This window comes from Zalophus californianus, chromosome X, assembly GCF_009762305.2.
Source record: "Zalophus californianus isolate mZalCal1 chromosome X, mZalCal1.pri.v2, whole genome shotgun sequence".
Classification (NCBI taxonomy): domain Eukaryota; kingdom Metazoa; phylum Chordata; class Mammalia; order Carnivora; family Otariidae; genus Zalophus; species Zalophus californianus.
In genome coordinates this window covers 47,944,770-47,966,436 of record NC_045612.1, presented here as the reverse complement: position 1 = coordinate 47,966,436, position 21,667 = coordinate 47,944,770, and the positions used below count along the sequence as shown (strand labels likewise).

Below are 21,667 nucleotides of genomic sequence, written 5' to 3'. Positions count from 1 at the left end.
GATTCTGGTGGAATTCTGGGCCTTCATCCCAGCCCTAGGAAAGCTCAGTAATGCCCTGGAGCAAATGAGCAGAGCTACAAGATCACATCCAGAGAGCTTAAGGTGCTTGGAGGTAAGTTATCCCCTAGGACAGCCAAACAGCTGCCCTGGGTGGGAGGGGGGTTCACAGTATCTCTGACCCTTCTTGGTTTATAGTAGCTACCCTGGGTTTCCAAACATAGCAGTCAATCTTAAGGAAATAAATCCTATTTGGGAGCTGCCCTTTCTTCTTAGAGGCTTACCAGAAAATTCAAGAAAATGTCCCAGTGGGTACTCACCTATGAGCCTCATCCTCTCATTCAGTTTCAAAGTTGCTCTTGGCCACCCCCAGCCTATCCCAAAAGACCCAGAAGACAGAATCTCAGACAATGCTTTGCCTTGCTTCAGCATCACAGGATGGCTCTGAGTTCTCAATCCTGCCCCGAGGGTGCCGGTGGCAGCAGACGCAATGGAGGTAGTCCACTACGTTGTGGGTAAAGAGTGAGCGCAATGGGTGCAAGTACTGGAAGAAAAGGAGCATGAAGCCAATGGAAATCAGATAAGCAATGATAAGCTGCAAAGCAATCAAGGAAGGACAGTAATCCAGTAACACTTTGACTCCAAAGAACTTGAAAACCAAAACCATGATCACGTTCTCTACCAACCTTATGCTATAGTGCAGGCCCATGTGCCCCCAGTTCTGGCCTTTGTCAACGAGGTCCCTGTCTGCCAGTTTCAACTGCAAAGCTGACCAGCAAGAGAAGTTGATGCCCGCATAGAGAACAGTGATGGAGATCAGCACCACCAAGGTACCAACCCGGCTGAAATTTTTCTCAATGTTATTGGGCATCTGGGCACCACTCCTCCAGAACTTAACCCAGGGCTCAAAGAGGATGATCAGGAAGTTGAGCAATAAGAAGGGCACAGCCTTCAGTTTCAAGGTGGCTGAGAAGAGCACCAGAATCACGAGGCGGGAAGTGATCTCCAATGTCCGCCAGATGGTGATGCAGAGGACTTCTAACGGCCCAAGGCGAATCTTGTATTCATCATACTTGATCTGGATAGCCAACATATTGCAGAGGGTAGCCCCATAGGTGACAGAGATCAGGGAAAAGACCATTAGCACAGCTGTAAGAAAAAAAAATAACAGAAAAAATAGACAATCAGACTATGTTAGCGAAGCTTGAACTCAGACCCGGAGGTCCAGAGAGAGGATAGGTGAGGCTTGAGGGCCCAGTTAAGAGCAAATTCACGTATGAACACAGCTATGTTAGCACAGCACACAGCATGCACAGGAAAAAAAATGGAAAGAAATAAACTAAAATATATTTTTTATGCTAGAGATTATACCAGTTTTCAAAATCCTTTTTTTCTGTTTCTCTAGTTTCTAAATTTCCCAAAATGAACATACATTGCAACACTTTAATAATCATGGAAACATACAAAATGAACTTTTTAAGAAGAGTGGATCTCAGAACTAGCATTGAGAGGTCACTAACACAAGAAGAGCACATATATAAAGGGATAAGGCAGCACCCACTTGATGAAATAGGCTTCTGAGCAAACAATGAAGGAGGCAGAAGGAATTCTGAAAAAAGCCAGTCCTAGGAAATTCATAGGTAATGCCTTTGGTTACAGAAGTCCCTTCTTTGACACATATCTTCTTTAAGGAACAAATCTTGTATTTACTTCTAGAATGTGTCAGAACATATACTGGAAATTCCACGAAGGCAGAAAGGACCATGGCTACTTTGTTCCGTGCTGTATCCCCAGAGCCTAACACACTGCCTGGAAGATAGTAGGTGCTCAATAAACGTTTTTGGAATTAATGAAGAATTCTGAGTTTAGAGAGGCAGCATAGAATATTTACAATTAGAAGCCCTTAGTTCAGCTCTGTGAAAGCCACTGAATATCTACGTGCCTTAGTTCCCCAATTCACTGAGATACTCTAGAATTGCTTGCATAAATCATCAGCAATATCAATTTATCACCCAGGTGCTTTGGGTATATTTTAGGAATATATTGGTATATTTTAGGGATCTCCAAACTTCTACCAGAGCGGTTTAAAAATTTTTTTAAAAACCCCATTTCATAGCATATCACATCCATGCCACCGTATAGAGTTGGGGCCCCGAAGGGTCAGGATGCTCCATAACTTGCTACACTAAGTCTCAACTATAGATCACACAGTGTCCCTTTCCTTTCATTCCTTTAGATCAAAGAATGCCAATCACTAAGAAAAATCTACTGCTCTCAAGGAAAGTGAGAGACCTGAGGGGTAACTCATCAAAAAAAAAAAAAAAAGCTGGAACTTTCTGTTCCCATAAAAATATTAGATCCCAGGGAACTGGAGCCATGGAGATGTCAACCTAATCTGCAAGGAAAGTGAAGACTTCCCCATGGAAACCCAAAAAGAAGCACAGCTTTGTTTCCAAGATCCTTTTCTGCTCTAAGTAGAGTGTTGGAATCTCAAAGACTGGAGAGACTCTCTTGAAGGGTCTACTCTTAGCCTTATTTTTATTTATTATTTTTCCATGTTTATTGAGATATTATTGACGTATAATATTGTATTAGTTTAAGGTGTACAACAAAACGATTTGATATACTCTTAGCTTTATAAACCACTCTTAGTCCCATCCTTAAGAGTTGATGCTCCTAGTTGGGAACATCATCTAGCCAAGTGTGGTGATGCTTTCCCTTAAATTAGAACTCATTTATTGATAGTGTAATAAAAGAAAGCCTGATGCTTCCAATAAATGTAAAAACACCCTCCATCTGTCTCCCTACAAATAGACTCATGCCATAAGAGATCATAATGCTGTTAGTGAATTTGCTCATCTATGCTGATCCAGATGGCCTCCAAGAGAAAAAGAGATTAGAAAAAGGGGTAGCAAGGAGAAGACAGAAGAGTGGATGAAAATGAGGAGATCTAACCCCAAAAACTGTTTACCAAACTTTAAGAGATGGTACTGTCAGCAAGTTTTTAATAGGAAAAAGCACCAAAGAATTGAAAACAAGGCCTCAGGGAAAGTTTCCCTTGCATCCTTTGTAGAGCGATATAGTTAGAAACATGGGCTCTGCAGGCAGGCATCCTGGATTCCAATCCCATCTTTGCCAACTATTACTTATGAAAGCCTGGGGGGAATTTGCTTAACCTCTCAATGCCTCTGTTTCCTCATTTGTTAAAATGGGGGTAATAATTCTATCACAGGGTTGTTGTAAAGATTAAATGAAATAATTGCATGCAGGGGGCTTAGAGAAATGTTCAGAACATAGTAGATGCTATCTGCTACCTCCTATCATCATCATTATCATCATCATCATCATCGTCCCCCATTTCCAAAAGACTAGTACATGCATTTCCCCTACTTAGGCAATCAGGTGATTTAAAAACTAATAGAATACCTAAAAAGAAGCCTTACAAAAATGTGCTAAACCTATAGCAAGAAAATGATACAATTTTACTGAAGTAAATTTCATTAAATATTTTTTAATGTACTTCAATAAAGCTGTATCATTTTCCTGCTCCGGGCCTTGCACATTTATGGCATAGACTGTGGGGATATTTCCTGGATGTATACTTATCTCCGGACACATCAAGCTGGATATGTTAAATAGGTAGAGGTTTCTGTCAATCATACCTCAATAAAGTGATATAAAACTATTTAACGAAATGGACAGATACATCATCTTCTAATATGAAACTGATCCTGTAAAGATGTAAATTCCCTCCAAAACAACCTAAATAATTTAATGCAATCCCAATACACAGTCTCAATAAAATTTTTTTCTTTTGTTGTTGTTACTGTTTTGCTTTGTTTTATATTTTGGTGGGGGAATTGACAAACTGTGGAAATTCATCTATTTGAAAGATTAGGCTAAATTGCCCTATCAGATAGGAGCTGTGAAAGGCCTCTGTGAGAAGTGCACAAGATCCAAAAGCAACAAAGAATTTAAATGCATAAAAATTTAATACTTCAGAAAGCCAGAAGACCATTTAAAATGTGTGTTATGTACACAAATACAAAACACATAAATGTATACATACACACTTATCTACAGCAGAGAAAGGAATAAGACCAGAATAAGAAAACTGCTCCTGCAAATTAATAAGAAAAAGACAACCTACTATAAATCAGCAATTTAAAGAACACAATAACCAAACATGAAAAGATGCTCAGCTGCCCTCACAATTAAGAGCAAATTATTTAAGTAATCAGTTATTTTATAATTATACAACTAAATAATATTTAGTTTAATATATAAAGAAAAAGCACATTCATACACCTCAGGTGGGAATATAAATTCACACCACCTTTTGGGAGGGCTATTTGGCAGTACTGATAAAATTCCAAATATGCATAGCCTTTCACCCAGCACTTGTATTGCTAAGAATTTATCCTAGGAAGTCTCATTCCGGTACACAGATACTTACAAAGATGTTCGCTGGAGCATAGTTTGTGATTAGAAAAAACTTTTTTGAATGCAAAAATCAGAAACAAAGTTTAATCCTACCGATAGAAGATTAGAGAAATAACAAAGAATGGTCCAGTTCATATAAGGAAAATATATGTTATATATTTATCATTTATTATTATATATGCATATATAAATAACCGTTGAAGAAAGATATATTGGCATACTTTTGAAAAAAGACATGTTGAACAGAATGTTTAATACAGCCCTTTTTAACGAAAATACATATACATATATATTGTATGTATGTTTACATAGTAAAGAAAAAAAGAGTCTGGAAGGATATATACTGAATGGTTAACAGAGATTACTTCTGGGGAGTAAAATTACATCTCCTATTTGATATACGTTCTGTGTGGTTTTGACTCTTTACCATAACCATGTCAGATTTTTATAATTAAAAAAATAAGGACCAAAAATAGTAATACATGGTCATAGCAAAAATTTTAAACCATATAAATTTCAAACCATACAGAAGGGTATAAAGTAAAAGGTAAATGTCAACGGACTTCTCATTCTCACTCCCCAGAGGTAAATGGTTTCTGACATATCTTTCCAGAAATTTTCTACACATAAATGATTACTTGCAGGTCAATCGGTTTGTGCATGCATTACTTCTGTAACGTATACATATTTGATGACCTTCAAAATTCTCAGGAGGAAAAGTATCATTATTTCCTTTTCTCTTCACACTACCGTCAATCCTAGGTACGTTAAAAAGCTTCAAGACCAACAATTCCATGAACAATTCTTAGTGGAGGAAAAGAGAAAAGGGGAAAAATTCCCTCCTTATGTTCATTTGTGACATGGGGCTTCACCAAGCAGGATCAGCATCTAATAATAAGGAAATGGTTCAAAATTGTACCCACAGCTGTACCAGCTCCAGCCCAAGCAGATGAAGCTAATCTTGAGTTGTTAAAACTCATTAACAGTACTTTATCTTGACTTTGAAAACATGACTCACATTTCCTCCTCTCCTAGAGGTCTTATTCATCTAAGGATCCATCTTTTACAAGTGGGAAATTAAGACTGTGACCTCTTGGGTAACTTCCTCCAAAAATCACACAGAAGGTCAGAACTGGGACCAAGCCTCATTTTCATCAGTATTCATTCCACACCCCCATTTCTTTCTCCCCACTGGAGTTGGGAGAAGTAATTAAATCAGTGGTTCCCAAATGTGGCTGATCAGAATCAACTGGGGTCTATTTTTTTAAATACAGATTCCTGGCCTCCCCACACTCAGATTGAGTCTGGTCTGAGTAGGAGAAAAAATTTTCTTAAAAAGGGGCTTTCACCCAGTAATGTTTTCTCGTGATCAGTAGTATTTGGGAACCTCTTATTAAAAGATGGCCATCCCTAAACCCAAACAAACAAAAAACCCTCAGTATAACTTAAACTGGGCTAGGGAAAGTGGCCTACTGACTGCTGGTATTACCAGCTACTTCTGGGCCCAGAGAGGGCTTATCTGTGGCATTTTTAGCCTTAAATAGCTTACCCCAGTTAAAGAAATCTAGCAGGCCTAAGATGTCTGGCTCCCCAAGTTCTTTGACTATCTACCAGTGCTGTCCAAAGGTTCTGTAATACCTGTGCTATTCAATACAGTAACCACAGCTATTGAACACTTGAAATGTGGCTAGTATGACTGAAGACGGAAATTTTTTATTTCATGTTTCATTTTAATTTAAATAGCCGCATGAAGCTGATGACCAGTGTATTGGACAGCTCAGGTCTGGATTTCTAAGACTCTTGATTTAAATGGAGCCCTCCCTTCTCCTGACCCCACTCACCTCTACCCAGGGGAACCTCTGCAGAGATCAGAGTCACATAGAGCTGATAGGTCAGCTGGGGCACTGAGCCCAGGAAGGCTTGGATCTGTGACATACGTTTGTAGGCATTGCGGTGCATAGCCAGGGTCCGGATGGAGTGGCCCACCTCCCATTCTATCAGCACCTCCTCGCCATTTATTAGCATCTTCTTTCGGGTGAGGCTGACATAGGGCTCCTCCTGCCCCTCTTTCTTCCACAGTGTGAGGTACTTAATCATGGCCTCCAAACATCTGCAGAGGTAAAGCATCATGGGTACTTAACTAAAGCTGTCCTGGAAAGGAAGGTTGTAGTGGATGGGGGGATAATAATACAACTCAGGGAGTTTGTGCTGCTTTTTGCCATTCCTTAATTCCCATTCTACTCATTTCTCATGAGTCAAAGAGTGCCTTCCACAAGTCACTTGAGTTTAAATCCTTTTTTGTTTGGCTGGCCATCTACTGACCTCTGTGAACACCATTTCAGGGTGTTTCTTAGAGGATTTAAGGAATTGCTTTGTTTCCTTAAGAATAGGCCTATAGTAGAAAAGCACTTTGGTCACAAAGATATTATGTAAATAATGTGTTGAGAGAACATGATGAAGGTTCTTAAAGGCCCTGGTTTTCATAACACCTCAAGTTCCTGAAGGAAAGCATTCTTTATGCAAAGCATTCAGCTCCATACTTGGGGCTTTTGAGTTCTGCTTTTTTCAAGACAAGGCCCACAATTGTGATTGTCTTGCCAAAAAGTCTTGGAGGGGGATCTAGAAAAAAAACCTCGTATTTATACAGTGATGCCATTCAAGAACAAAGGTACTTAAAGACTTGACAACTCAGAACTGAATGTGCTACATCCCTCAGGAACATCAAAAGATCTCTCTGAAGGTTATTTTGGGGGCCGAATGATCTGTTTGGGGCCAAGAGCCTTTTAAACTTCCCTCTTTCTTTACAAAGAGGAAAACATCCTTATGAGAGCCTACTTGAAATAGTGAGAAGACCCCATTTCTTGCTGTCTCCCTCCCATCTCTCCCACATAAATCAGAAGCCTTTAAGCAGTTCCGATGTGGCGACTAGAAGAGAAGCAACTAGAACATCTTGTTTTGGAACACCCGAGTTACCGCTTCCTCCACGCACCCTGAAATGAATAGAAACTGTGGACTATTATAATAAGTAAGAACAGTTGTGGTGAAAATTAAGCTCTTTCCTGACTGAGGGCATGGGATGTATTTATCTTGACCACCACCCTTATCGCATGGTGGGTGTTCGATAAATATTTTCTGAGTAAATGAAAGAGTAAGAAGGAAGAAGAGAATACAGGGTGAGAAATGATGGGAGGGTAGGATGATAAAATAATGGCAATGTAATTTAATGGAAAAATAGGCTAAAGACAAGCTCAGAGATTTATATGCTTTCTAGGCTTTTGGCTCCCAATTAGGAAGGTTTGGACATGTGCTGGCTGCCATTCTCCACAGGATCCCTCTGAGACTGGGGCATATGTGCCAGTCCGAAGCATGTAGTTTCTCCCTAGGAAGTGGACGTTTCAAACTGTAAAACGCAGGAGAGGAAAAGGTGGAAGGAGGAGAGAACAGAGAAGAAAAAAAACTAAGTGCATTTCCAACAAAAGATTTTAGATTTTAACCCAGGCCCATCAGTGCTATTGCTGAACAAAATACTGGGGGAGGTAGTGGCAGGAAGCATTCTGTTTATGCTTCTAAAGGCTATTTACCGGTTTAAGTAAGGGTGTTTGCCTTGTTATAAGCCTCAGTAAATTAGAGTACATTTTCATTTTCAGAAGTATCTTTGCATTTCATATAAGGGAGCCAGGTCCTCCAAACACCTTCATGTGCCTAATAGCACTAATCAAGTTCCTACCTACCTAAAAAGTAATTTGCCTTGAACATAAGCATATCAAGGATATAATTTATGAGATTTTAATTATTTCTTCCCTGCTGTCAGGTTAGCTGATTATTATAAATGCTTTCCAGTCATTTCTAGTGGAAACTAAATGACAAAAATGAAATACAGTACTCAACACTCCATATGGTGGGTCTGAGTCAAAGCAAAGGAGGGAAGTCTAAACTCTGGACTGGGGCAGTACTTGCTGAAATTTGCACCTTGAGAGTGCTTGATCTGTTAACTCAGTATATTGCATTTGAAAAGGCTGATAAGAATGGTTTTCCTTGTTCCTCTAGTGGCATCTCTTAATTTGTGGGGTTTTTTGTTTTTTTAGAGAGAGAGCACTGACTGAAAGCATGTGCATGCAGGGGATGGGAAGGGGGAGGGGGGAGAGGGAGGGAGGGAGAGGGAGAGGGAGGGGGGGAGAGAGAGAGAGAGAGAGAGAGAGAGAGAGAGAGAGAGAGAGAGAGAGAATCTTAAGCAGGCTCTACACTCAGCATGGAGCCCCATGCGGGCTCCATCTCAGGACTCTGAGATCATGACCTGAGCTGAAATCAAGAGTCGGACACTTAACCAACTGAGCCATCCAGGCGCCCCAACATCTCTAAATTTCTTGGTTCCAAGTTCAAGATGAGGTCTTTCTTTTACAGCTTCACTTCAAAGATTTAGAATTGGAAAGGAGCTTTAGATTGCTTAGTCCAAAGTTGCATATAGGCCAGCTGAGTCATATCTGACCGACAGCTGTAGTTTGTCCATACTGTGTTATTTAGTCAAGTTGCCGAAAGTCATACTGATATTTCATATAAAATCCTATCTTGGAAGCTTCTCTTGAAAAGTTGGGGAATCTGGCAATACTGGGTCTGAATTCCAACAGTGAAACAATGGGCTGGAACTGTAGAGTAGCCACCTCCTTTAGGCAAATCATGCAGACTCTAGCTTGCCACACTACTCTCCATCATTTCTCTAACACTGAGACTTCCTTTTCATTTATCATCACACATGAAGCTACTGGTTTTCTCATACTGGGCCTGCTTCACTCATTTATGAGACCTGCCTGGCCTCTGTAAGCGTTTGCGTTTGAGACCCATGATCTAGCCCAACCGATTTATCATACAGATGAAGAAACTGGGGCCTAAGGCATCTTCAGAGATTTCACCAAAGCCATGCAACTAACTAGTCAATGACAGAGGGAGGACTAGACTCCAGGCCGCTGGAATTCCAGGCTACTCTAATGGAGCCTAATCAGTCCCTCCTTGTTTGAGCATATATTGATTTAAAAAAATTTTAAGGCAGGGGAGTTCCATCCTTGAACAGTTTCAGGCTGTGTTTAGTTCTCTAAGGATGAAATATCTTCCCACTGCAATTACAACAACAACACTCTGACACATATTCTTCAGCTGATTGCAATCAAGACAAACTTGGTCCATTCTTTCCTCCTGACTTCATAAGTTTTGCAACATCTCCCTAACTTGAAAATCCCATAGCGTCCAGATGAGACTGCTGACACAGATGGCTGTCTCCCTAAGATAAGGCACATTCTCAACCCTTCAAGGCAGTCTGAATGGAAAGACTTGATACTATTACAGTGTGCTCCAGCATCCAGATGGAGAGAGATGGACTATCTTCTTCTGCCCCCTCTAACCATGTGCCTTTATTGCAGAACGATACAAAGAGATACACAAGAGACTAATGAACCAACAGAAAAAAAAAAAAAACTACAATGGGTTGGGATACTAGATGACCACAAAAAGCTGAAAATATTTTCCAGATGTCAAATAACTCTGGAAAATTTGAAAATGCCACCACTATCAGCCCAAGCAGCTCACGGTAAAGAAATTGAATGTGAGATCCAATTTATAGAGTGTCTAAAAGGCAGAGTCAAAATAACACACTCTGAAGCTATGGCCAGTGCGCACAGGTTAAGCCCGTCAGCTGGTCCCGTACCTATTTTCACAACTCAAATCCAAACAGCAAACAGCGTCTACCGAAGTCTCAGCAATGGTACCATACACGGTTTTGGAACACAGGTACATGCCACATGTTCATTGTGGTGGCATCTAAGGTTTCAGATAAGATTTTCTGGATGGGAGGCAGGGAAGCCAAGAGTGGGAGGGAATGGGAGAATTGATTAGAGGCACAGTATCAGTCTTGTAAATATTAGCTTCATCTTTCTCTGCACAAACCCTGTGGGGGGGGCGTAGAAATGAAAAATTGCTCACCTGATAACAGGTCCCAAGAGGATTAGATGCATAAACAATGACAGCGGCTTGTCTTTGGCCAGATCTCTGTGAACAAAAATGAGGGTCAACTGGACCATAATGGATGAAAACATAAAGAAGGATAAGGTGTATGCCATCCAGTAGGTTTCGCTATTTTTTCGGTAGATTCTGACCATGTACAAGGCAGATGCAGCCTCCCCACAGTACAAAAAGGTGGAGAAGAGGATGCCAAATGGAAAGGTAAATCGAGGGTTGGCTCCACGGATGACATCTTCCTCCAGAGATGAAACTGGATCCACGGTGGGCTCCTCAGGAATTTCATAAACTCGGTCCATTGTCGAGGTTCTGAGCAACCCCCACCCCACCCAAGAGAACCCTGAAGCCACTGCAGTCCAAGTATTGAAGAGAGCTGTCAAGTACAATTCCAGAGCGGAGATCTGCCAGTTAGAGCAGGAGACCCCTCTTTCTAGTTTCAAGTTACACTTGTTGGGAGTATGGGGCAGAGAACCCAGGAGTACCACTTTGAACTTGACTCTTCATTGGCCCAGGCTTCCAGTCGTCCACAGACGTGCCAAGAAACCTGGACAGGGCAAAAGCAAGCATTTTAGCGCCCAGTCCGGAGTGCAATTCCAGGCACGTGAAAGGCTTGGGGACAGCTGTCTCCTTGGCCCCTTCTCCTTCCGCAGCCCCGCAGGGAGCGGGGTAGCCACTCTGTCGGGGGCACCAACACTCAGCAGCACCGCTCGAGGAGTCCTGACCAGCACGCCCTCTCAAACCTGCCGAGAACTGAACCAGGACAGAAGAGGGGGTGCAGCCTGAGCGTCCCTTCGGGGGCTCATTTCAGTGCCTAGGTACCCTAAGCTATTGTTAGGCTGTGGCTACTAGCTCGCCCGCTCGCCCCCGCTCCCTCAGGACCCGCGCCGAGTCGAAGCTTCTCCAGCCTGCTCCACCGATTCCCCAAGCTCCGCCCCCGAGGCAGCCGGCCCGGAGCTGGAGCAAAGGCACCAACCCGGTCCCGGAGCGCAGGCTGGGGGGAGGGGCGGAGCGGGGGGAGGGGCGGGGGCGGGGGCGGGGGAGGGAAGCGGAGCGCGCGCGCGCTCCAGGAGCCAGAGAAAGCTAGAGGGGCCTCTTTTCCACAGAGAAACTTTGCGAGCGAGAAGCACGACGTGCGGGGCGCCAGCCCGGGAGGGCAAAGGCAGATGCCGTCAGACTCTTGGACGCCCCGTCGGCTGCTGGGGTCCTCCCTGACCTGCAGTTCCAGCTGCGAGAGGTCGGCGGCTTGGGAAACTAAGGCACTCAAGGCGGGGGCGGGCCAAATGGGAGGGACGGCTGGGGCCAAACAAAACCAGCCTGCGAGTTCCAGGGCGGTTAGCCCAACGATGCTCCCTGTGGAGGGGCGCGACAAACGAAAGGGGGGAGGGCTTGGGCTAGCCTTCGGAACGGCTTTTCACCACGACCCCCGGATCCCACAGGGAAGCCACAGCTTTCCTCTTCCCCCAAAGCAGCCGACTCCCACTTCTACCCCGCCCTCGGGAACTAGCTAGCTTGCACACTTGAACAGCCCACGCGGTTAGGCAGGTCTCGGTCTCTCTCTCTCTCTCTCGCTCTCTCGCTCTCTCGCTCTCTCGCTCTCTCGGCCTCAGGGTTGAACTTCCCTAGGTCCTATTGCCCTCCAGATAATATCACGGTGGGGTGGGGCGGAGGAGACCTGAGAGGCAATTGGGCCATAGTTTCCTTTCCAGGCAAATCTGTATGCAGCGGAGATTAAGATAGAAAAGGATGGGGGCGGGGGTTGTCAAGACTCAAGGTCAGCACTGAAAACTCGTATTATAATGCCTTGATTTCCCCACTTGCAAAATGAGGCCGGGATAGGAACTTTAGAATTGAACTTTCAGGTCTTTGGCTGGAAGGTTCTCAAGAGGTGCCAAATTCTAGACTGGAGAGGAGCCAAGAGAGCTGTTAGTAAAAGCTGAGAGGGGTGACTTAAAGAGCTCAGAAATTTGCCGGGATTCTTAAGATCAATCCTCCCCACCTCACTGAGCTTTTGTTTTCCTGCCTTCATTTGCATAATTCTAAACCCCAGAGAAACAGAAAACATCTGCCTCCTGGTAATAATATAAATGTAGCAGAGCCTGTGCCAATCTCCTTTTGCTGCAGGAAGTCAGTACAAAGAATATGTGAGGAGTGGCCAAGTAGCAGCCACCAAAATGATGGCCTGGAGAAAGACTTAGTCTTGTGGTTGTGTTGATTTTTTAAGATTCCTGCTGTTGCTGCCTCCTTTCCCCAGGGCTGATTCAGGGACAAATCAACTTCTAAAGGTTGTTGCCTTTGAAGCAGGCACGCTATCTTGGTCTGCACCTGTCCTCCTGCTCAGAGCTGGGTTAGCTGGGTTAGCAGGCTGATCCTTCCTCCTTTCCTTTTCACAAGGCAGGTCGACACTATCTGAGAACACTTAACACATAGTGTTAATTGGTTGGGGCTTTCCAACTGGCACGGGGTTCTCCACCCACCGTATAGGGTGAAGAACTTCTGGGGGCTTCTTAGGAACCTGTTCTCAAGATGGATCTCAAGTAGGGTGACAAACTCACCTCAGTTTGCTGGGATGGGATAAGTTGGTCACCCTAGCATGGGAGACTGAAGCTAGAAAGAATGGAGAATCCCAATTCTTTTAGCCTTTCCTCCTTCCCTGTGCCCTCAGCACGCCCCAAATACACAAGTCTACAAGACCTTCCTACTTTGTTCCTGAACACCCCTTCCCTCTGGACGCCACTAAAGGCTTTCTGTAATCACCACACCACTTCCCTCTCTAATTTCATCATCCACGTTACCCTATCGCAAACCCTTTGCTCCAGTCCAGCAAACTTTCTCATTTAATCATACTTACCTCCTCACTTCCACCTCTGTGTCTTGTTGAGGTCATTTACAGTGTCCTGCACTCTTTCCTCCGTTAGTCCAAACCCTAACCTTCCTTCAGGCGTCAGCTCAAGTACTCCCTCCTCCAAGAAGCCTTCTTTCACCTCCCCAGCCCTCACGCTTCCCTCTGTCTTTAAGCTACTGGTGCACTCTCTCTTGCACCAGTCCTTCAGCTCTTTCTGTGTTTGGCCTGCCTACCCAACAGAAGTGTAGACTCAGGGAGGGATGCTCAATGAATGTTTATTGTGGTTCTTGTTGATGACAGTAATGATTTAAAAATGGCGATGATGATGAGGCTTCCTCCGCCACACTTCCTCCAGGAAACTATGCAAGACTCAGGCACACTCATCTCTAGAAAAGCTATAGCCACTGGAGCTGGGGCATAAAGTCCTGGGGCATAAAGACCCACTTCCTCAGTCAGCCATTCAGCTCACAGAGGATGCCAGCCCACATGATATGTCCCTTCTCCAAGCTCCTACAGCGCTTTTTTGTCAACACCATGGTTTAGCACCAAATTACAAATTATGGCAAGCGTATTATTTTTTATTCCACAACTACATTGTCATAAGCGGCTTAAAGGCAGAGCCCCAACTGTTACACTTTTTTTTTTGGACTCCCCCCCCCCCCGTGGCTGATACAGACCTGTAAGTTTCTGGCCATCTGATCCCCCTCACCCACCAGCTTCTCTATTTCCAGCCCTAGGACTCTCTGGCGCTTTAGGTCACTAAATCCTCTGGTCTCTTATTTCCCTGTTCCTTTTGCCCTCCTGGGAGAAACTGAGAATTTGCCCTGTTTCTGTCCAACTCTCTTTCCTCTTTCAGGCAACCTCTAGATTTCAGCCCTTTACTCCTCTGAGGAGTAGAGACACTGGAAATGTTGATAGGCATGAGACTACTGAGGCCCTGGGAACCCCTTCCCCATTAAGACCACTCATCTCCCGGGGTGCCTGGGTAGCATCTGACTCTTGATTTCAGCTCAGGTCATGATCTCAGAGTCTTGAGATCAAGCCCTGAGTCAGACTCTGGGCTCAGCACAGTGTCTGCTTGAGATGCTCTCTCTCCCTCTCCCTCTGCCCCTCCCCCCACGTGCTTACTCTTTCTCTCTAAATAAATAAATAAAATCTTAAAAACAAAAAAGACCACTCATCTCCCAAAGACTGGTCAACTGAGGTGATATCCCTAGGCTGCCCCCTGAATACTAGATAGTGTTCAGGGTCAATTTCTTCTTCTTGCAGAACCAAAGTTCTACAGGAAAGGGAGACCCAAGATTTGACTCTCCCCTGCAACACCTCCAAACTCAGCAGGAACAGAGAATGAGTCTAAAGGCTCTTGGCATCTTGGGGCGCCTGGGTGGCTCAGTCGGTTAAGCATCTGCCTTCGGCTCAGGTCAGGATCCCAGGGTCCTGGGATCAAGCCCTGAATCGGGCTCCCTGCTGCTCAGTGGGGAGCCTGCTTCTCCCTCTCCCTCTGCCCCTCCCCCTGCTCATGCTCTTTCCCTCTCTCTCTGAAATAAATAAATCTTTGGAAAAAAAAAGTTCTTGGCATCTTTATTAGCATTCAGAACACCTCTGAAACATATAAGGCTCCAGAATAGGTTTAAGCTTTCAAAGCCACTGCAGTCAGAGCTGACTTATAAGAGGTAGCTGGTATGCATGAAGGAAGAGGAGAGGAAGGAGCAAGATGTGCAGCAAGTGGCTGATAGTCGTCATAGAACACTAGTTGGTGGGAAGTGAAAGGCAAGGCCCAGAGAATCATTAGCTCGGATGGAAGAATGCCTTCCTTCTGTAGAACGCTCAATTTGAACCGTTAGAATCTTTAAAAGATATCTAACGCAAAATCAGTTATGCAGCCTCTGGGCCTTCTCTTTTCACCGTAAAGCAACCTGAGGATGAAGAATTTTTTCCTATCCTGTTCTGAGCCGCTCCCTCGTCAGTATCATCCATAGGGCCTGGAGTCAAAACACGAGTTCCCTGCAACCCTTATCCCTAGTAGTTATGTTTTTAAAAATCTGATTTAAATGATCATCTAAATTAGCACTGGAGGGAAAGAAGGGCTATTGCAAAATGCAGCATGGAATTTGGGGATGATGGGTGTTGCCAGGCAGATGGCAAGCTGTACATACATTGCCTAGTACAGGGGAGGGACAGGAGACCGAATTGTGACGGATATTATTTCTTTTTTATTTTAAGTCTTGTTATTTTCAAAATAATGGCTATATTGAGATCTAATTCATATACCATACAATTCACCCACTTAAAGGGTACAGTTCAGTGTTTTTAGTACAAAGTTGTGCAGCCATTACCATTACCTAATTCTAGAACATCTTCATCACCCCCAAAAGAAACCACATACCCATTAAGCCCTCACTACCCATTCCTCTCCCCCCCGCCCCCGCTGCCTGAGCCCTAGTCAACCACTAATCTACTTTCCATCTCTCTGGATTTGTCTATTCTGAACATTTCATATAAATGGAACCATGTAATATATGGCCTTTTGTGTGTCTGGCTTCTTTCAGTTAGCATAATGTTATCAAAATTCATCCACATTGTAGCATGTATTAGCATTTCATTTCTTTTTATGGTGAATAATATTCCATTTTGTAGATATATCACATATTGTTTATCCATTCATCAGTTTATGGACATCAGGGTTTGTATTAGGGTTCTCCAGAAAAACAGAACAGGGAGGGGAGGATAGGGAAGGGAGATAGTTTAAGGAATTGGCTCACACAATTATGAGGACTGGTTTGCAGGGCAGGCAAATTCAGGAAAGAGTTGATGTTGCAGTCTTGAGTGCCAAGGCTGCAAACAGGCAGAACTTTTTGTTAATTAAGTTTTTAATTTTAATTCCAGTATTGTTAACATACAGCATTATATTAGTTTCAGGTGTACAATATAGTGATTCAACGACTCTATACATTACTCGGGGCTCATCATCGTCAACAGTGCACTCCTTAATCCCCATCACCTACTTCACCCATCCCCCCCCACCTCCCCTCTGGTAACCATCCGTTTGTTCTTATAGTTTTAAGAATCTGTTTCTTGGTTTGTCTCTTTTTTTTCCTTTGCTTATTTGTTTTGTTTTTTAAATGCCACATATGAGTGAAATCATGTATTTGTCTTTCTCCTAACTTATTTCGCTTAGCATTATATTCTCCTGCTCCATCCATGTTGTTGCAAATGGCAAGATTACATTCCTTTTTATGGCTGAATCCTATTCCATTGTACATATATACCACATCTTCTTTATTCATTCATCTCTTGATGGATACGTAAGCTGCTACCATAATTTGGCTATTGTAAATATTGCTGCAATAAACATAGGGGTGCATGTGTCCCTTTGAATTAGCGTCTTTGTATTTTTTGGGCAAATACCCAGTAGTGTGATTACTGAATCATAGGGTACTTCTATTGTTAACATTTTGAGGAACCTCCATACTTTTTTCCACAGTGGATGTACCAGTTTGCATTCCCACCAACAGTGCACGAGGGTTCCTATTTCTCCACATCCTTGCAAACACTTTTTATTTCTTGCGTTTTTTATTTTAGCCATTCTGACAAGTATACTTTGAAGTGATATCTCATTGTAGTTTTGATTTGTATTTCCCGGATGATGAGGGTTGCTGAGCATCTCTTCATGTGTCTGTTGGCCATCTAGATGTCTTCTTTGGAGAAATGGCTGTTCATGCCTTCCACCCATTTTTTAATTATATTATTTGCTTTTTGGGTGTTAAGTTGCATCGGTTCTTTTTATATTTTGGATATTAACCCTTTATTGGATCTGCCATTTGCAAATATCTTCTCCTGTTCACTACGTTGCCTTTTAGTTTTGTTGATCATTTCCTTCGCTGAGCAGAAGCTTTTTATTTGATGTAGTCCCAATAGTTCGTTCTTGCTTTTATTTCCCTTGCCTCAGAAGACATATCTAGAGAAATGTTGCTATAGCTGATGTCAGAGAAATTACTGCCTGTGCTCTCTTCTAGGATTTTTATGGTTTCAGGTCTCACATTTAGGTCTTTAATCCATTTTGAGTTTACTTTTGTGTATGGTGTAAGAAAGTGGTCCAGTTTCATTCTTTTGCATGTAGCTGTTCAGTTTTCCCAACACCATTTGTTGAAGAGACTTTTTCCCATTGAATATTCTTGCCTCCTTGGTTGTAGATTAATGGACCATATAAGTGTGGGTTTATTTCTGGGTCTTCTATTCTGTTCTATTGATCTATGGGTCTTTTTTTGTAGCAGTACCATACTGTTTTTGTCACCACAGCTTTGTAATGTAACTCGAAGTCCGGAATTGTGATGCCTCCAGCTTTGTCTTTCTTTTTCAAGATTGCTTTGGCTATTTGGGGTCTTTTGTGGTTCCATACAAATTTTAGGATTGCTTGTTCTAGCTCTGTGAATAATTCTGGTGTTATTATGAGAAGGATTGCATTAAATGTGTAGATTGTGTTGGGTGATATAGATGTTTTAACAATATTGCTTCTTCCAATCCATGGCCATGGGATGTCTTTCCATTTCTTTGTGTCATCTGCAATTTCTTTCATCACTGTTTTATAGTTTTCAGAGTACGGGTCTTTCCCCACTTTGGCTAGGTATCTTATTATTTTGGGGACAATTGTAAATGGGATTGTTTTCTTAATTTCTCTTTCTGCTGCTTCATTATCGATGTATAAGAATGCAACAGATTTCTGTGCATTGATTTTGTATTCTGCCACTCTACTGAATTTGTTTATCAGTTCTAGCAGTTTTTTGGTGGAGTCTTTTGGGTTTTCTATATGTAGTATCATGTCATCTGCAAATAGTGAAAGTTTGACTTCTTCCTTACCAGTTTGGATGCCTCTTATTTCTTTTCTTGTCTGATTGCTGTGGCTAGGACTTCCAGCACTTGTTGAATTAAAGTAGTGAGAATGGACATTCTTATCTGGTCCCTGACCTGAGGGGAAAAGCTCTCAGTTTTTCCCCATTGAGGATGATGTTGGCTATGGGTTTTTCCTGTAAGACCTTTATTATGTTGAGGTGTATTCCCTCTAAACCTACTTTGTTGAGGGTTTTTTATCTTTTTAATCATGAATTGATGTTGTACTATGCCAAATGGTTTTTCTGCATCTATTGAAATGATCATATGGTCTTTATCCTTTCTTGTACTGATATGATATGTCACATTGATTTATTTGCAAATATTGAGTCACCCTTGCATCCCAGGAATAAATTCCACTTGATTGTGTTGAATCGTTCTTTTAATATATTGTTGGATTTAGTTCACTAGTATTTTGTTGAGGATTTTTGCTTCTGTCTTGATCAGAGATATTGGCCTCTAGGGTTCTCTTTTTCTGTGGTGTCTTTATCTAGTTTTGGAATCAGGTTAATTCTGGCCTCATAGAATGAATTTGGAAATTTTCCTTCCTCTTCTGTTTTTTGGAATAGTTTGAGAAGAATAGGTATTAACTCCTTTTTAAACATTTGGTAGAATTCACCTGTGAAGCTGTTGCCTCCTAGACTTTTATTTGTTGGGAGTTTTTTGATTACTGATTCAATTTCATTGCTTGTTATTGGTCTGTTCAAATTTTTTTATTTCTTCCTGCTTCTGTTTTGGTAGATGGTATGTTTCTAGGAATGTATCTCTTTCTTCTAGGTTGTCCAATTTGTTGGCATGTAGTTTTTCATAATATTCACTTACAATTACTTGTATTTCTGTGGTTTCAGTTGTTTTTTCTCCTCTTTCATTGGTGATTATGTTTATTTGAGTTCTCTCTTTCTTTCTCTCTCTCTCTCTCTCTCTCTTTTCTGATGAGTCTGGCTAGAGGTTTATCGATTTTGTTGATCTTTTCAAAGAACCAGCTCCTGCTTTCATTGATCTGTTCTATTGCTTTTTTAGTTTCTATATCATTTATTTCTACCCTAATCTTTATTATTTCCTTCCTTCTACTGGTTTGGGTTTTGTTTGTTCTTCTTTTTCTAGTTCCTGTAGGTGTAAGGTTAGATGGTTTACTTTTAGATTTTTCTTGCTTCTTGAGGTAGGCCTGTATTGCTATAAACTTCCCTCTTAGAACTGCTTTTGCTCCATCCCAAAGACTTTGGACCATTGTGTTCTCATTTTCATTTGTTTCCATGTAATTTTTTATTTCTTCTTTGATTTCTTGGTTGACCCCTTCATTGTTCAGTGGCGTGTTCTTTAACCTCCATGTATTTCTGGTCTTTCCAGATTTTCTCCTGTGGTTGATTTCTTAGTTTATAGCATTGTGGTCAGAAAAGACACATGGTATGACTTCAGTATTTTTGAATTTGCTGAGGCTTGTTTTGTGGCCTAACGTGTGATCTGCTCTGGAGAACGTTCTCTATACATTTGAAAAAAAAAATGTGTATTCTGCTGTATTAAGATGGAATATTCTGAATATATCTGTTAAATACATTTGGTCCAGTACGTCATTCAATGAAACAGGCAGAATTTCTATGTTGCTGTCTAAAGGCAGACTCCTAAGGCCTTTAGGTGATTGGATGAGGCCCACGCACCTTAGGGAAGGTAATTTGTTTTAGTCAAGGTCTACTGGTTTAGAACGTTAATCACATCTAAAAAAATACCTTCCCAGTACATCTAGATTGCTATTTGACCAAACAAGTGGGCACCATAGCCTAGCCAAGTTGACACGTAAAATTAACCATCTTAGGGTTAACTTCACTTTTTGGCTAGTATGAATAGTATAACTACGAATATTCATATACACATTTTTGTAGAAACATGTGTTCAATTCACATGGAATATATACCTATAAGTAAAATGCTGGATCGTATGGTAACTACATGTAAACAAAATGTCACCTATAGTTTGCTCCCTAGTACAATTCAGTAAGAATTAAACTATCTGCAGACACTTTCATATTCTTTCTTACTGGGCACATTATGTACTGGTTGGACCTTGAAGTGTTCAACTTTATGGCCAAGGGAAAGAGATATTCCAGCAGGGCCGAGAGGAGAAAGAGGCTCCCCCTAGACTACGTGGTGAGTCAATGGACGAGATAAGAGTAGAAGCAACAGTTAAGATCATGGATCTTGTGCCATTACCAGATCACTTCCCTGGCACTCCTGCCTCTCCTACTCGGCTTTACTACTAAAGGATACCCATGTGGGGCTCGATCCCAGGACCCCAGGATGTCATATTCTGTGACATCAGTGTACAGGATCATGTAGTTAGGCAATGGCTAGGCCTCCTAGAACCTCTGATTGCACAGTGACTGGCTCAAGGGAAGAGGAATGGACAACTAGGGAGATAGCAGGGAAAATATGCATTCATCTGTTCAAAACATAAAAAGAACCTTTGCCCACCATGTCACAGAACCATCTTTTTCAACCATCTAACAGAATTTACGTGAACAGTTAGCAGTGGCTTTGTTTCTGAGAGCAGAAAGAAGAGTCTAAGGCAATTTTCTTACGCAGCCTGTCTCAGAAGTGTTTAGGTGGTTATGACGGGTCTGTATCTGTTTCCTTCCCTCTCTGCCCTCAAGACTTGAAGGTGTATCTTAAGAGTGGCTTCAGGAAGCTAACTGTCAAAGGGAACTGGAGAGGCTAGGAGAAGCAGATGCTTAACTGACTGAGCCACTCAGGTGCCCCCTGAATTTTATTTTAATTATCAGTCCCCTAGAAGAACAAGTAGAGGTCATTCTTTTTCTCAAATAAATATCATAGACAGAGTTCATCGAAAGCTAGTAACAATGTAAAAAGTACAAAGATTAAAAAGGTGTGACTGATAGCCAGGAACTAACCATAGGTTAATACATTCAGTGAGAAGGACAATTTGTCCTCTATTTAGATTTATTTTATGAAGGATAACCGTATGTTAAGTGAAGAACTAAGTTTTGAAATATGACTCAATAAGCAAAAAGTGTAGGGCTTGGTTTTAATACTGTAAGTGGGCAAATTTAACACTTTTTCGTGGAATGCATCTGCTTAGCTTTAACTATTATACAAATTAGAATAAACTAAAAGAGCTTTTTAGTTGAAATAATATTAACACCAACATTGAGTGCTTACTATGTGGCAGGTACTGTTGTAAGCTATTTATGATTTTATTTACTCCTCACAATGCCAGGGCGCCTGGGTGGCTCAGTCAGTTAGGTGTCTGCCTTTGACTCAGGTCATGATCCCAGAGTCCTAGGATCGAGTCCTGCATCGGGCTCTCTGCTCAGTGGGGAGCCTGCTTCTCCCTCTACCTGCTGCTCCCCCTGCTTGTGCTTTTGAAAAAATAAAATACAATGTCCTTATGAGATAGGCGCTAGGATCATCTCCAGCTTATGAATAAGGACACTGAAGCACAGAGAAGTTAAGTAGGTACTCAAAGCTAAAATAGCTTTTA

At 42.1% G+C, this 21,667-nt stretch overlaps 1 protein-coding gene and 1 long non-coding RNA gene across 2 annotated transcripts; one reads left to right on the top strand and one right to left on the bottom strand.

The window, feature by feature from the left end:
* Positions 1–209: 209 nt before the first annotated feature.
* XKRX (XK related X-linked) lies at positions 210–10,745 on the bottom strand. The gene is made up of 3 exons (XM_027608601.2): positions 10,411–10,745; positions 6,282–6,550; positions 210–1,146 (listed from the first exon to the last, which is right to left on the bottom strand). The coding sequence occupies exons 1-3, from the start codon at positions 10,743–10,745 to the stop codon at positions 401–403; spliced, it is 1,350 nt and encodes a 449-aa protein (XP_027464402.1). The 3' UTR covers positions 210–400.
* A 57-nt stretch (positions 10,746–10,802) lies between these two features.
* LOC113930186 lies at positions 10,803–14,730 on the top strand. Its single transcript, XR_004819833.1, has 3 exons — positions 10,803–11,261; positions 11,550–11,680; positions 14,558–14,730. It is a non-coding gene; the product is annotated as an uncharacterized LOC113930186 (long non-coding RNA).
* The last annotated feature ends 6,937 nt before the right edge of the window (positions 14,731–21,667 follow it).

Bases quoted from the DNA above. Each gene is read 5' to 3' on its own strand.
- XKRX (XM_027608601.2), bottom strand. From the start codon at position 10,745: ATGGACCGAGTTTATGAAATTCCTGAGGAGCCCACCGTGGATCCAGTT. The intron at 6,551-10,410 runs GTGAGCAATTTT...TTACCTCTGCAG, and splicing joins CTCTTGGGACCTGTTATCAG to ATGTTTGGAGGCCATGATTA. The intron at 1,147-6,281 runs GTGAGTGGGGTC...TTTTTCTTACAG, and splicing joins AGAGGTTCCCCTGGGTAGAG to CTGTGCTAATGGTCTTTTCC.